Genomic DNA, 15,025 nt, shown 5'->3' with positions numbered 1-15,025 from the left:
TATTAAGGTGTAGCTCATACAGTGCGAATTTTACATTTACTGGTTATCTTTATTTTCAGAGGTACATAAAATGGATCATACTGTGATCATTAGTTCATTGGAGCTGTTCGTTTCAGATTTCACAAGAAAGTGATTTTTGTAGTTTTCACTAACTAAATGACTTTGACTGCTCAACCTCCCAATGAAAATACATTAGGAGCTTCATTAATTTGGAGCTATAGGAGGTTAACACACTTGCTTGCAATAGATTAAAACAAGAATGGGCCCTACTAATAACAAGCATAGGTTGATGGTTCCATCTCAGGTGCCCTTATGGGCAGTATGAATTGTTTTTAAAGAGCCCATGGTTTTATAATGCCAAGTTGCAATTTGAAAGGATGACGAGCACGTTGCTAAAATGCAAGCCCCATTCTCTTTGTCATTAACTAAAAAGAGCTGGAATATAGATTGAGGCAATAACTGTATCCCATTTTCTGAAAACTCAGTTCATGGCTGTCGTGCAACAGAGCTAGCTAGCATTTTAGGATGTTTATGCAAAGAGTTCATGTTAGGCCCTGGGAAGTGCCGTCGTGGAAACAGTTCTCACATTTAGCTATCTTAGATTCCGAAGACACCAGCAGCACTCACTAGAGGATGCTGCATCTATAGCAGTTCTAGAAAAGATGCAGGTAATTTTTGCTCTACTTTCAAGAGAAGGGAAAAACGTGTCCGCTTCTAAATTCAGATTCTCCAGGAGGGGTCGCTGCTGTGCATCGTACATGTGGGCATATGGGGATGAGTTAAATAAATAAAACAGACCCTGAACTGTAAATGAAAGGACACTTTTGCTATGTCAAAGGAAGAACAACCAGTTTTACATAAAATTAAAGCTTGAGTGAACATATGGCATAGTTTCCTTTTGCCTTTCCAAAAAACATTATGTTGATTATACCTTCAATTGTCCAATCTGGCATCTTTTCCTCAGCCTGCATAAGCTGTTTGGCATTCTGCAAATACAATCTAGGACGGCATTAAGCAGATTTTGCACATTATAATAAAAAAAAAAACTTTTTGATAATACAATAAAATGCAATAAACACTAATGCTTAATTTCACTAGAGGTTTCGTTTTCCTGGATTCAGTAATACACAGACTGCCCGTTTCTCATTCATTTTACACAAACATTGACTATCCCCATTGATAGTTTCCTCTACTGAGAGAAAAACGAGCATCAGCCCATTTCTAAGTCCACATTGGTAGAGGAACATCTATGGTTTTCTGTGCAAACCTGAGAAATTGGGAAGTGACTTGTCAAGTATCTTTAAGAAGATTACAGCAATTTCAGTGAGCTTCATTTGTCTGAGATAAAGAGGACTTCTAATAAATCATTACTCATTATCTCAAGGCCTCTGTGTTAATTTTCCTGAGTCCATCCAATTAGTGTGTTTTTGTAACAAACATTTATAAAACTTAATTTTCAGATCCTGTCAGATAAGTGTCAGGAGACTGCACAGGCTTTGCAGAGAAAGTGGCTGGGGGAGATTTCTGGACCCTGACTGATTGTGTACCACAAAAGCCCAAGAATGAAAATTGAGTTTTATTGATTCTAATTAGGGAAACATTAAATAAGATTTACCTAGAAACCGTGCTGCCGGCTATTCCATGTTCTGAATGATAGGAATTTCTAAGCTTTAACCCAGTTTCTCTGAGCCCAAGTCAAGTATCCATTGACTTGGGTAAAACAGGTAGCATTTTTCTTGTACTAAAAAGAAGCAAACTCAGGATTTCCTTTGGTTACATTTTTGTGCCTTTTCTTTTTTGCATTTTCTTCTAATCCTGAGAATCTAGTAGTTGCTGACAGGTTTTGTTGCATTGTCAGAGCAATGAAAGTTGAAACTTTTCCAAGCGTAACTGAAAATACAGGGTGTTGTTTCTATAGCATATACAAGAAAAAAATGTCATTCTTTGCAGATCCTGCAAATTAAAAAAAAAAAAAAAGAATTCCTATTTAATGTTTTGTTTTTTTCCGTAGAAAATGGTATTTGGGAATATTTCCTCCCAAATTTGCATTTTCAATTTGATCATAATTGAATATCACTGCTTCTGAATGGCTATCTGTTGATTATTTGCAATAAATATAATTCCTATGGCAGCTATACAAATAACATTTTGAAATACGTCAGGAAAATTGCTAATTATAGCTTGGATAAATCTCCTTGTTACTGTGTTAAAGGAGAATAAAAGAATGCTGTGTTTTCAATTCTAAGGTCAGGGAGTCTTTCATTTTAGTTTAAAAAGTTAAAAACTTATAGTGAAAGGAAAATGATCTAGTAAACACAGAAGCAACTTTGGCTGCACTCACAAAACTCCCATTTCATGCCCTAGTTTTGTAGAGTAATAGTACATAGAACACTAAAATATTTGGGTTTATTCCTACCCATTTCTATGTCCTCACTTAGCAGAAAATATAAAATCTAAAGCTACTCACAGAAATTGAGACTTGGGCCAACAAGACAAATCATTCTGTTAGCAAGGCTTTACAACCCCTTCCATAAACTCTCTCATGCCCCTGAGCAATAAAACACATTCGATGTGATGCTTTCCATTTGTCTCTAGTGTTTATTTTATGAAGGATTTTAAAAACATCTATCACAAATTTTAGACAGATAAATCTGAACCAGAGAATGAACTAAAGACAACAGATGAAAATAGAGGAATAAAGAAGTAGACACTCCAAAGAGGAAAATGCTGTAACGTTTAAGTAGGGGTATTTTTCTGGAAACTGCTATTGGCTATATTTGGAAGATCGGTTGGGTGTGTGGGGCTGGGGAGAAAGGAAAGAAATTCCTATTTAATGCATTCCACAGAGATGGAGTTATATAGTCAGTAATTCACCCAGGCAGAAGGCCCTGACCTTTGCTCTTCTTTAAAGGAATTAAGATAATTAATGACTTTCATGGCCATTATGACAACGGGCATTAGTAGCTCTTAGCCTTCCACATTATATTCTAGAGTTCAGTGGTTTACTGTGGATTTTTATTTGAAAGCTGTTGTAGGGTATTTAAGCGGCTTCCCCAAATCCCACTTAAGAATCAAAGCGCGCACCCAGAGAGCATCTAACTTCTCTTATCTGTTTGCTAGAAAGAATTCCATTCTCGGGCAGGTGCTTCCTTCCAGCAAAGGCAGGCAGAGCAGAGAAGAAAGGAACGTATTCCGTTCCGAGCGCAGCAGCTTGTCTTGCTACCAGTTTTCCTGTACGCTGCGTCATATGCATATATTGCACCATCACTAGACTAGGTTGGGTTTGTGGTCGGCGATGTGAATTGTTTTTCCAAACACAACATACTTTACGGTTTGTAAAAGAAGGATGATGCTACTAGTGATTTTGTAGTACTCTGGTCTGATCCTGCAGATAACAAGATTGTTTCACATTTGTTGGTGGCTGAACCGGAGAAGATCTATGCCATGCCCGACCCGACTATCCCCGACAGTGACATCAAAGCCCTCACTACACTGTGTGACTTGGCCGACCGAGAGCTGGTGGTTATCATTGGATGGGCGAAGCATATTCCAGGTACATGTTCTGAAAAAAAAAAAAAAAAAAAAAAAAAAAAGGTTGCAATTAATTCCCTCGGTTGTATATGTACAGGTAGGCAAATTGAACATTTTCTCATTAGGCTTTCTTTTAGCCGTTACATGTGTTTTAATGGTAATTTAGAGTTTGGCTGACCCTCACAGAATCATAAACCTTTTCATGTCTGTACCACCTTGAACTCTTGTTAATTATGTTTTCATATATGAAGGTATCCTGGGCAACATAAGATAAAGAGAATATAACTCTTCAAACCATTTCTTTATCTCCTTTAACATTCTGACCGTTCTCCTCAGGAAATACTTCTACTCGTTTTCTTTTCGCGTTCAAACATGTTTTTGTCAGCAGTAGTCTAATGGGCCTTTTTTCCTTTTAAGAATCACTCATTTCATTGTTCATGCTGGCCATTTAAACGGAATTGTATTCACAGTCACAAGCTTTGCTTTGGTTTACAATGAGATATTTACCAAGAATTTATATACAGACATGATGAAAAGAACTGTTAAATTGACATCAGAAGTTTTCTCATATGGTAACTTAAAAGTAATATTTTAAAATGTCCTGTTACTTTTCTTTCTTGACCCATCCTGTAACATCAAGCATATGCCTGATCACAAGTTTTGAGAGCTTGAGTAGTCTACTTGAATTATGATTTTTTTTTTGTCTGAATTTTAATCTCCAAATAGTTTATAAACAAGTTTTTGAACGATGAGCAATGTTTTTCTGGTACAGTTAACTTCTTTCTGTCTCCTTAAACTAGTTTGTCTTTATGCTTTGAATGCTACAGTAATTTCTTTAATCAAATTGATGGAAGTCCCTTTCCCAGCCCACACGGAAACCAATTTATTGGTCATGATACGCCAGCTATGTTGCTAACAGTCGTAACGAACTGTCAGGCGATATCGCAGTGAAGCTAATTTGAAGTCATTAGGTGTGCAGCGTTCAGGCGACAATTTGTTACAGTGGTTAGGAACACAGCTGACATTTCTGAATGGCTTTGTTCGGCGCTGTTCTAGATGAGGCCAAGCAAATTGTAAACTAATTTAAACATCACTCTGTATTATACTAGCTACTTTGTCTTACACTGTTTGCTAATAAAGTACCCCAAATTAAGTCAAAACTAGTTAAATAGGTGAGCTTGAGTGTGTACTTCAGAAGATATCTACACAAGGGTCACTGCCTATAAAAAAAAATACAAAAAACAACAACACAAAAAACAGGATGAGAATTTGCTCATATGGATAGTTGAAACTGCATTTGGATTGTAATCACATCTGTATGACTTTTAGAAGAAGCAAAAAAAGAATATGCTAAAAGATGTTAAGATATTTGGGAATCGTGGCAGTGGGAACAGTAAAGATTGGCTTGAACAGTGTGTGTAAACTTATCTGGAAGGAAGGTGGGGTTTTAAAGCTGAAAGAAACAAAACTAACATTTGTTGAAATGTCCACAATTTTTTAGGTAATCAATGATGTGTTTCTCTGAAAATAAGACTGGGTCTTATATTAGTTTTTGCTCCAAAATATGCATTAGGACTTATATTCAGGGGATGTCATCCTGAAAAATCATGCTAGGGCTTATTTTCCGGTTAGGTGTTGTTTTCAGGGAAACACGGTATATATACAGAGAGTGGCAAAAAAAATGTATACACATTTTAAGAAAGGAAAGCTGTATTGAAATTGTAATACTCAATATATACCGATAACAGAAGGTGAATACAAGTCACTCCTGACTTCTGCAATGACAAGACGTGCTCAAAGTGGTTACCATCAGCGTCCAGACACTTCTGATGATAGCAAACTACTGCTTGAGTGATGTTGACCAAAATGTATATATTTTTTTGGCACCTGGTGTATGCTCATACATTTAAAATAGCATCATTCCATTATTACTACCGAGGGCTTCTGAGCTTTGACACTCTTGATATTTGGAACCAGATTATCCATTGTTCTGGGGACTGTCCTGTTCATGGTGGGGTAGTTAGCAGCATTCTTGGCTTCTACCCAGTAGCGCCCTTGAGTTGTGACACACAAAAATGTCTTCAGACATTGCCACATGTCCTCTCGGGGGCAAAACCGTGCCTCTTGTCCCAAATGAGAATCGCTGTTCCCAACAAGGAATCAGTTATGATTATCATTAATTCAAAGATAGGGAAACTCGAGGTAGAAAGAGGTAAAAACACGCGCACACGTTCCCAGGTAAATGCAGTGTGCTCAATGCATACATTCAGCACTACTTCCTGGAGTTGAATCAGGATATGTCAGTGCCCTGGTTGATTGCTCTCCAAAGAATTGTTTCAAAGTCATAATGATACTATTGTTATTAATCACAACAGCGTGAAACGCTGTGTCACTGTGACTCCAAACCACCCATTACTTCAGAGAACTCTGCCCAAGTTCCACCTGGATTAGGGATTTGTTAAGTCAGAATTTGGGTGTTGTACAGACGTTCCATAAAAAGGACCAATACAACTCAACACCTCCTTCCAGTGTTCTCTGGGAAGCAAAAGTCAGTGCCGAATCTGTGGGTCCCATTGTGCATCGAAGTAGAAATGTCAGTTTACAAAGGAACTTGTCCCAGAAAAGGGACTCTAGTGACTTTTCTGAAAACAATAACTTTAAATAACGATGAGTCACAGCGGTTCCAGTGGTGGAAGCAATTCCTATACGGTTATGTGTTCAGTGTTAAGCTGAGGCTTAGAATTGGTGGGGACTGACGTTATTCTCTCTCTGTAGAAAATGCCAGAAGAGGTCATTGTGGAGTGACGATTCAGAGCTCTGGTTTCCCTGACACCCCGAAGGTGCTTTCAAAGCAAGGGGTATCTTGGCTTTTCAGAAAGGGATTAGCAAAACAAGAATTCACTGGAATTCTTTTTACCTTTTTAACAGTAATTGTGCACACAGTGTTTTGAGGTAGAAGGATGCTGTGTTGCTTTACCCTGGATTCTGGGAGGTCGGGCACAGCTGCAGTGTGGGAGAGGGGTACGAGGACAGAAAAATAGGAAGACTAAAGGCACATTACTGCCTTGCTAAAAGTGAAATCGTGTTCTTGATAACATGACCCAGCCCTGATAACTTCAAAACTCTTTGTTTGGTTACACTAGTGAAATGTCTACACACACACACACACACACACACACACACACACACACACACAAACACACACAAACAAAATTATAAGCCTTTCCTCTCTTGATCCTGTTCTCTCTCTCTCTCTCTCTCTCTCTCTCTCTCTCTCTCTCTCTCACTGCCCCCCCCACCACACACACACACTTTTTAAGAATTAAGTTTAACATCTAAGATAAGATCAGTAGTCTTTGTGCACTACTGGGGACATACTTTTTGTATACTTGCTTTTGCTATATAAAAAAAGTGAAGAATGCAGCAAAAGAAAATATTGAAGAAAAATACATATGGAGTGGGCCTTTTTTTTATCAGTAAATAGAATTAGTTCACTTACTTTAATAAATCATATAAATGGAAAAGTGTGTTGTTATGAAACATGACCATACTTTATCTATAGGAAGAAAAAAAAAAGATCACAAAGGCTTTAGAAAACGCTTGACTTTAGTTGGAGGAGCATAAGGGCACAAGAACAGATGATGGTACCCTAATAGCCCTTTTTAAGAATGACAGGGTGCCGCCATTAGCATCCTTTTATATCCTTGGAAATTGCTCATGCCTCGCTTTTCTGGTTCCTATCTGCCTGACTCTTTTTTATTTCTCTTTCAATTTCGTCCGCGCTCGGATAAGCGCATGCTAACACAATATGATTGAGCTGTAAAATGGAACGCTGTCGCCTCTAATCTCTTTTATGTAGATATGGAGGTACTGCACACTCCACTTCATTCTCTCTCCATTGTTGGCCTTTTTCAGAATGGGCTGCCAAGTAATGGAGGCTCCATCAAATATTAGAGCTAGGTTTCACAGGGTGTGATAAGACGATTATCAGCCCAGCAGTCAGATCTATTATTGTTCTTTGTGGTGGATTCAAATATTATTATGTACTGTAACTCGGTTAGCAAAATGCACAATGTGCTTAGTCAGATGGTGCTTTAAAAAGAATAACCCATATTAACTGACCTATAAAAATGGCTTAAATATATGTATGGATCTTTCAGACGGTTTACTTTGAAAGAATAGGTGTTTGAACAATTAAGTGAATACATGCATTTTAGACGATTTTTTTTCTTTATCAAATATGGCAAATTTTTAGGTAGGCTTGTTTATTTTTAACATGACAGATTCAACAACTATATTTGGGGTCTCTTAGCTACATTTTTAAAATTATGTCTATTGTAATGACATCAAACAAAAAACTTACAATTTTGCTTCCTACAAAGTGAAGGCATAATATTAAACTCTAAAAGAAAACCACACTAGGAAGATAATGTGATAAAATAGACTTTACATATAGTTATTCACATTAGAAACAGAAATCTGAAGTGTAGAAGCCAGTATTTTCCATTTACACAGAAATAGTTTTTGTGAAAACATTTAGTTAGAAGAATGTATCAAAAATTACTTATTGAGTTGGCTTATTATATTTTTTCAAGAGAAGTATTTAGACTTTTCTAGAAATAACATAAGTCTCTAAAAAGCATGGATAAACTATTTCTACATTAGGATATAAATTTTGTGGGAGAATACCCAAGAATATTTTGAACATTCATTGCTAATGATATTGCTGAAAGTTACATCATATGTTCTAATGCATTTTATGTAGAGACCATTTTTTAAGGTTATATCATTCCCTCAACCAAAGTTGTGGGAGTTTCATTTTTTAAATGCTCGTTACATATCTTAAATTGGTAGCACCATTACGTGATTATGATATGTGCAAAAGCACAAAAAAATGTGATGGAAATAATTACTGTAAAATTACTTTCCCATTTGTAACACAAAGTATGTTTCCATGAATAAGTGTGTGAGTATGGTTTAATGTGTAGGAAAGAGGGCATTGTTGACAGAGAGAGTTATATATAAATAGCAGCCCATGCTCTGTTTTGGATCTGTATCATTGGCACTGGATAAATGTTTTATTGATTAGTTGATTAAAAATATGTGTAGCACAGGACCGTGAATTGGCCATGAGGCTCCACGCACTACCTGCTCCTGTAACTTAATTTACATGTAGTTGTAATTTGTATTTTGCTATGAATGAATTAAAGCAGATACAGCTTCTTTTCTCAGCATTAATTTTTCCATTGTGCCTGTAAGTTAATGATTTCAGAACTAAGAAATAGTTGAGTCTTTTAGATAAGTGGAGAAAATATAAATTTAAGACCAAAGCCTTGGCACTTAAGAATACCACTCAAATTATAAGCATATTCCATTACCAAGTATTTGGAGGTTATATTTAAAGGACCTGGTCATTGTTGAACAGTGTGCCTATGCTTGTGATTTATAAGGGTAGAATGATTTTGAAAGTCAAATCTAAAAACCTGATTTGTACTTGTTTGAGTAATTTTTTCTAAGTTACTTAATTGCTGTAGCCATTAGTTATACATGGCAACCAAATGAGGAAAAAATACACATGCAAGTTCTACACATATGTTTAATTAATTTGCAAGTTGTAAAGCATTACCTAAACATAAAATATTCAGTGTTCATTTTAGTTTCTAAGATACTGCACATAGATTGTCATTTTGTTGCAATTAAAATCAAGTTATCCAAAAAGTTACTGTTAATCAAAGCCATTTCAAAAAATATTCAGAATAAATATTGGTTGTAATAGAGAGGGAGTGAGCTTATTTGACCAGGAGGATTATTGTATGGCTGTTGTCATCATTTTGTCCTAGGTGGACAGGATCATTAGCGTCTAAATAATTTAGTCACTCCTCTTTGGCCAAACCTAAAATAACTCAATGAAGTCACAACCGTGATATGGAAATAGAAACCACCAAGTTGGGAAGTATTTAACTTAAATATGATTGTGAAAAACATACTCTGAAGTACCTCCTAAGGACTTGGTCATTTTCCACAGCTACCCTTGCTAGAAAAGAAAATGTATAGACCAACACACAAGTTGCCAGGTTTTCCTAGACAGAGACCTCAAGAGGCTTCAAGAGACACCGAAATGTTCTTCAAGATACAGAGATGTCTTCATATGCGGTGCCACTGTTTGTGACCTAAGTCACTGTTCTGTCACCATGCTGAGTTACCTGTGCTCTTGTGACCTCTATTCCAGCATTACTTCTGCTCAGTTACTAGCTGTCCCAAAAATATACATAGGCATGCCATTGGACACCTCTGATCAAAGAGGAATCATGATTTCATAGCAACCGTGAATATAATTTAAGCACTTGAGTGTCTGCTATGTACCTAACACTGTGTTTGGTACTAGGGAAAAGATTCATATGACATGCTATTTACTCTAACTCATGCATCCGTGTCTACGTAAATATATATGCATGCCTGTGCGTATATGTGGTCATCTCCTTTTTCATGGGATTAAGCTTAAATGCAGAAATAACAAACATCTATGTAGTTCTTCGTTTACAAAGCACTTTTACAAACTTTTATTTGACGTTTACAACAATCCGTAGGTATCCTGTATGTGGGACTCACACTATTAGAAATGGTCCTTGAACCTATAGAATATTTACCTTCATTGACTTTTCACCAGTAGCTTCCACATGTCTTTCTTCCCACTTGTAACCGCCTTCCCCCACGTTCGTTGTCACTTTTCCACGTTACCTACCTGCTTTTCAGAACAAGTCTAGGCAAATGTAACACACTTGTCCTGTTCTCAAATGGTGTCTTCTACACGATTACAAAATTAAAGATTAAAGGAAAGGAGAATAACTTAAAGAAGGAAATGGAGGACACATCTTCAAATCAGTACAACCCAGGTTCTGCTTTTAAGACCCTCACAGCATAGTGGGTGATTCAGAAAGATGAACTGACAGCCACAACCCAGGGATGAGGGTGGTGATGTAGTTCTCTCACCCAGAATCACATGGACGGATGAAAGGAGTCCATGGGTGAAGGTATGGCATGAGGCTGGAGACACAGGCAGCGGCCCCGTCGTGAAAGATCTTGAATTTCATGCTAAGGAAATAACATTTTATACTGAAAGCGACAGGGAGCCATTGAAATTTTAAACTGAGCCATATGATTGGAACTGCCTTTTGAAAAGATTAAAATCATAGCTTTTGAGTCAACTCACATAAAGAAAGATAACCCAATACTTTTTGAAAATATGTTACGTTCCTGAGAGTTGAAGGTTTCTATTTGTACTGGGTCCTAAACTATGATATCATTTTCAGGCAAGGTCTTGGTAAGTGCTAAGCTTCTTTGAATGATAAGGTGATAGGATAAGTCCCGTCATTCAGTTTACTATATATCATGATCTTCCAGAAGCCTGAAATAGCCCAAAATCTACCTGAGGATGATCAAATTATTGGTATTTTATAGACCTAGCCTAATTCCTATCTTGCTGTTTTGGAATTCTGTTTGTGAATGGAGCTGTTACCTCTGAGTTTTAGAGATTCTTCTCACGGCTGCTTCATGAGTTAAAGAGAGAAGGGCTTTTGTGTCTTGTGAGAAAATTGTTATACGAAAACTAGTATAATTAGTACAATCCATATATGCTTCCATGCTTAATTAAAATTTTTTTCCCACCTCTAAAAGAATCGGAGGAAGAAGAACAGAATGTGATGCCAATGTATTTTGTTTCTCACTTGGCTCCTTTTTTGACCCTCTCTCCAACCCAAATCCCACCTCCCTTTGGTGGCCTAGTGGCACTTTTTCCCCTGCGTCCCCCTTTATCTGCCTCAGCCAATCTCCAAATGAATGCATGTCTATCCTGGCCTTGGCTTTGACACTCTGGATATATTGATTAATAGTTGCCCTAAGCTCCTTTTAGCAAATCAAATTTTCACTTTTAGCAAGGATTTCGCCTCTGATTTATTCAGCAAAGTGAAATGCACTAAATTGACTTTGACATTCAGGGAAAATGGCTGAAAAACAAAGAGCAGAGGAAAGAGATATAAATTGTGTGGCAGCTGGAGACTTCAGGCATCAGAGAAACAGTTTTCTATAGAATACAGAGCAATTTAAAATCACTATTTAAACACACGGAGAAGTGAATTCTTAAAAAAAAGGTAACTGCTGAGTTTTCTTTTTGAGAGGGTGCATTACTCAGCTGAACTCAGGATTTCTGGTACAGTGCATTATATTTTGTACATAAAAATAGCTGTGTAATGCAGGATTACACGTATCAAATTTAGTCTGTGAAAGCTCAGACGTAACCTAGTTATTTGGGAAAATAAATATTCAAGTCATCCCACACAAAACGGAACGATTAACTTGAAAGTACTTGTGCTTTGAAGTAGTAGCAGTAGGGTGTGTGTGTGTGTTAAAGAATGGAGCTTTTTCATCACCATGAAGAGAATTTGAAATAATTTTGGATCCTAAACTTCAGTATAGAAAAGCCCTAGACCTTGGCCCTTCTGTGTGCCTTTTCCCCAAGAATGTCAGCCTTTGCTGTGTTGTGTGTGTGTGTGTGTGTGTGTGTGTGTGTGTGTGAGTGTCTGTGTGTGAGAGTGTGTGAGTGTGTGCGTATGTGTGAGTGTGTGTGTGAGTGTGTGTGTGTGACTAAGTCATCCTACTTCCTTGTTAGAACAAGGTTGAGTGAATAAGGAACCATCAGGCTCAAGACACAAAGTGTGGTTTTGATGTGTAAAAAGAAATGGTGTGGGTGTGGATGAGGAAAGAGGAAAGGGAGTTGAGCGGAACTCACTGTGGGTACTTGGGGAGGAATGAAAGGTGTGAGGGCTATCAGAGAATATTTTTTGGTATTGAGTTTCCAGTAGACTGTTGCATCACCTCCGTGGAGGGGTTGTCAGAGTAGAGAAAGGAGAAGAGGGAGGTGAAATCTACAGCTGGAACTTGCGTCTTTCCTGTTCAGCATAAATTTATTAACCAGAGTCAAGGTCACGTAGTCAAGGCACTGCCCTCCCTTTATCTATATATGTTATTATTCTTTTAATTTCTGACAAATCTATGTCCAAACAACCCAAGCTGTGCATATCAGTGACATTTCACAAATCAGAGAATATCTTAACAGATACGGCTATAAGCATTTAATTTCCCTAAAATCAAACTGCTTGCTCCCTAATTCATGCCACCTTCAACCATTCTGACTCTTGCTTCGAACAGTACAATTAAAAGAACCTATTTAACCTGCCAAACTCACTTTAATTGACCAAACTTTCTAAGAAGTTTATGCCGTATGACAAACACTTCTGTTTGTTTATAAAATACCTTCATATTCATTTTAAAAAGAAAATTGTTTCCTTTTTTTACCAGAAAGAAAATACATATGATTTTTTTCTCTATGAAGCATTCAACAACTTTTATTTTTTATTTATTTTTGCCAAGTTACTTATTTTTTTTCTTCACCAGGAGTCAGGAATGATGTACACAGCATACAAACTCCAAGTAGATTGGATGTTCAGCTTTTGTTTTATACTTGGATCTCTCCTAGTGTAGGTCAGTATTATTCTTATATGAATGAAAAAGTACTGGTGAATTGTAATTTAGTGAAAGTGAACAATATAATGGATAAATACCACCCCTTGGTAATGCCGAGAGCTGGAGTCAATTCAACTTAGTAAATCCCGAAATTTGATCCCATTAATCACATACCTTGGCTTCCAAATAAGGACATTCTATTTCCAGTGCTAGAACAGCCATTAGGTCCTAAGTGCAGGTTGTTTATAAAATGAAGAAGGAGAAAGGACCTGTTTCTCCAACTGGATTTCGATGAAGCGAGTGGAGACCTGGCTGGCCAGGTGGGCAGCACGCTCTCAGGTTGGAGTCATCGGAGCCCAATTAAATACCGTCACTCCAGGGGTGTCCCTAAAGAGTAGCGCCCTCCTCTCCCCATGAAGGAGGCTCACACCTGCTTAACCTACATTAGGAAAGGATTAATTACCTGAAGTGCTGGGCCCCCTCAGCCAGTCAGCACGTTTGTGGCAGGGCACATGGTGGCCTGGGCTGAGGAGGGAGAGAGGGAAAAGAAGCAGCTGGGGTTCCTGGAAAGACTAACTCCTCCTGACGTCGTCAGCACTTTAGGAAAAAAACGTCCAGCCGTACTGGTTTTTGTGATTTTCTGTGTCCTGGTGGCAGAAGCCAGTGGCAGGTATTGTCTTCAGCACAGATGTCTACACCTAAAGAAGGAGGACACTCCAAAGAGGGCTTTTCAATGGTGCGTGTTACTCAGATTAACCTTTTGTGGAAAAACACGGAGTGATTACTTAAGGCATTTCTGATGTATTTCTGTTACTGTTATTGTGATATCAGGGGCTGTATGATCGATTTCCCCAAGGCTTTAAAAATGTGCTTGCTTATTGAGAAACAATAAGCCTAGAGGAAGCTTTGTGACACCCTTTTTAAGTAAATGAGATGATGCGAAAGAGAGAACTCTTTCCCCCCCCAAAAAAATTAATTCTCAGATGTTTAAGCCTGAATGGACCGTCGGGATAATTGGCTAGAACTTGGCATTTTAAGAGAAGCGACGACAGTTATTGTAGTGGGCAGTGTACCATCTTTGCAGTTACAGATCTGGGTTTAAATTCTGATATTGCTGCCTTCCATGAACTCAGTTTGTTTATGTGTAAGATGGAGAGAATAATGTCTACTTTGTAGGTTGCTAGGACAATTCAGTGAACTAATGCATATAAAGTGCCCAATCCAGTCTTTGACGTGTAATTGTAAGTGTTCGATAACGGCAACTGCCTTCCCTTACTCATTCACTTATGGAGAAAGACACTGAAGACCAGGAAAGGTGAGTGACTTACCCAAAGTCACAAGACAGTCAGTGACAGAGTTGAGACTAAAACTCGGGTCTTTTAACTCCAAGTTGGGCACCAATTGATATTTGTCACTATCAGTTTTTCAGAAAAAAAAAAAAAAGTATACATTCTTATGCATAGTAGTAAATATTAGCAAATTATCTTGATTGTATCTCTTTATACACCACATCCTATTACATTATCTATAAACACGTACATATATTTATATGGACAATACATTTCTTAAAGATAGATTAGCCGTGAAAATGTTATAGAAAAGTGATTGTGGTGTATTTTAAAAATTGTATACCACAAATTATAAGCAATAAACCCATCTGTTGGTTATCTTTGATATGGACTGGATGTATTATCGAGATACATCTGATCAAACCCCTTCCCGAAGCATTATACGTCTCTAGGTCTGGCTCAGGATCCTCTGTTTTCGGGAGATATAGTAGAGAGAAATCCCTGGCGAGGCTTGAGGTTAGGCAGTGTAGCCAACAGCCAAAGTGGCCACGAATTTGCTGGACAGACGACCATGGCGTAGAGCTAAGTGTCTCGATAACATAAGGATAAAATAACATGAATACATGTGATATGATGTTTATAAAGTATCACTGAATACACCTGCTCTGTAAAGCCTGATACTATCT

General features: G+C 37.6%; 1 protein-coding gene across 15 annotated transcripts in view; it reads left to right on the top strand.

Annotated features, from left to right (window-relative positions):
- ESRRG (estrogen related receptor gamma) overlaps positions 1–15,025 on the top strand; it is a 549,261-nt gene that overhangs the window by 487,144 nt on the left and 47,092 nt on the right. For all 15 annotated transcript variants that reach the window (XM_033099785.1, XM_033099783.1, XM_033099793.1 and 12 more), the window contains one exon: positions 3,392–3,553. In XM_033099785.1, the coding sequence (XP_032955676.1) occupies positions 3,392–3,553 (162 nt within the window). The remainder of the gene's footprint in view (positions 1–3,391; positions 3,554–15,025) is intronic.

Source organism: Rhinolophus ferrumequinum, chromosome 27, assembly GCF_004115265.2.
Source record: "Rhinolophus ferrumequinum isolate MPI-CBG mRhiFer1 chromosome 27, mRhiFer1_v1.p, whole genome shotgun sequence".
NCBI lineage: Eukaryota > Metazoa > Chordata > Mammalia > Chiroptera > Rhinolophidae > Rhinolophus > Rhinolophus ferrumequinum.
The sequence above is the reverse complement of the archived record's forward strand: the minus strand, read 5'-3'. Positions and strand labels throughout refer to the sequence as shown.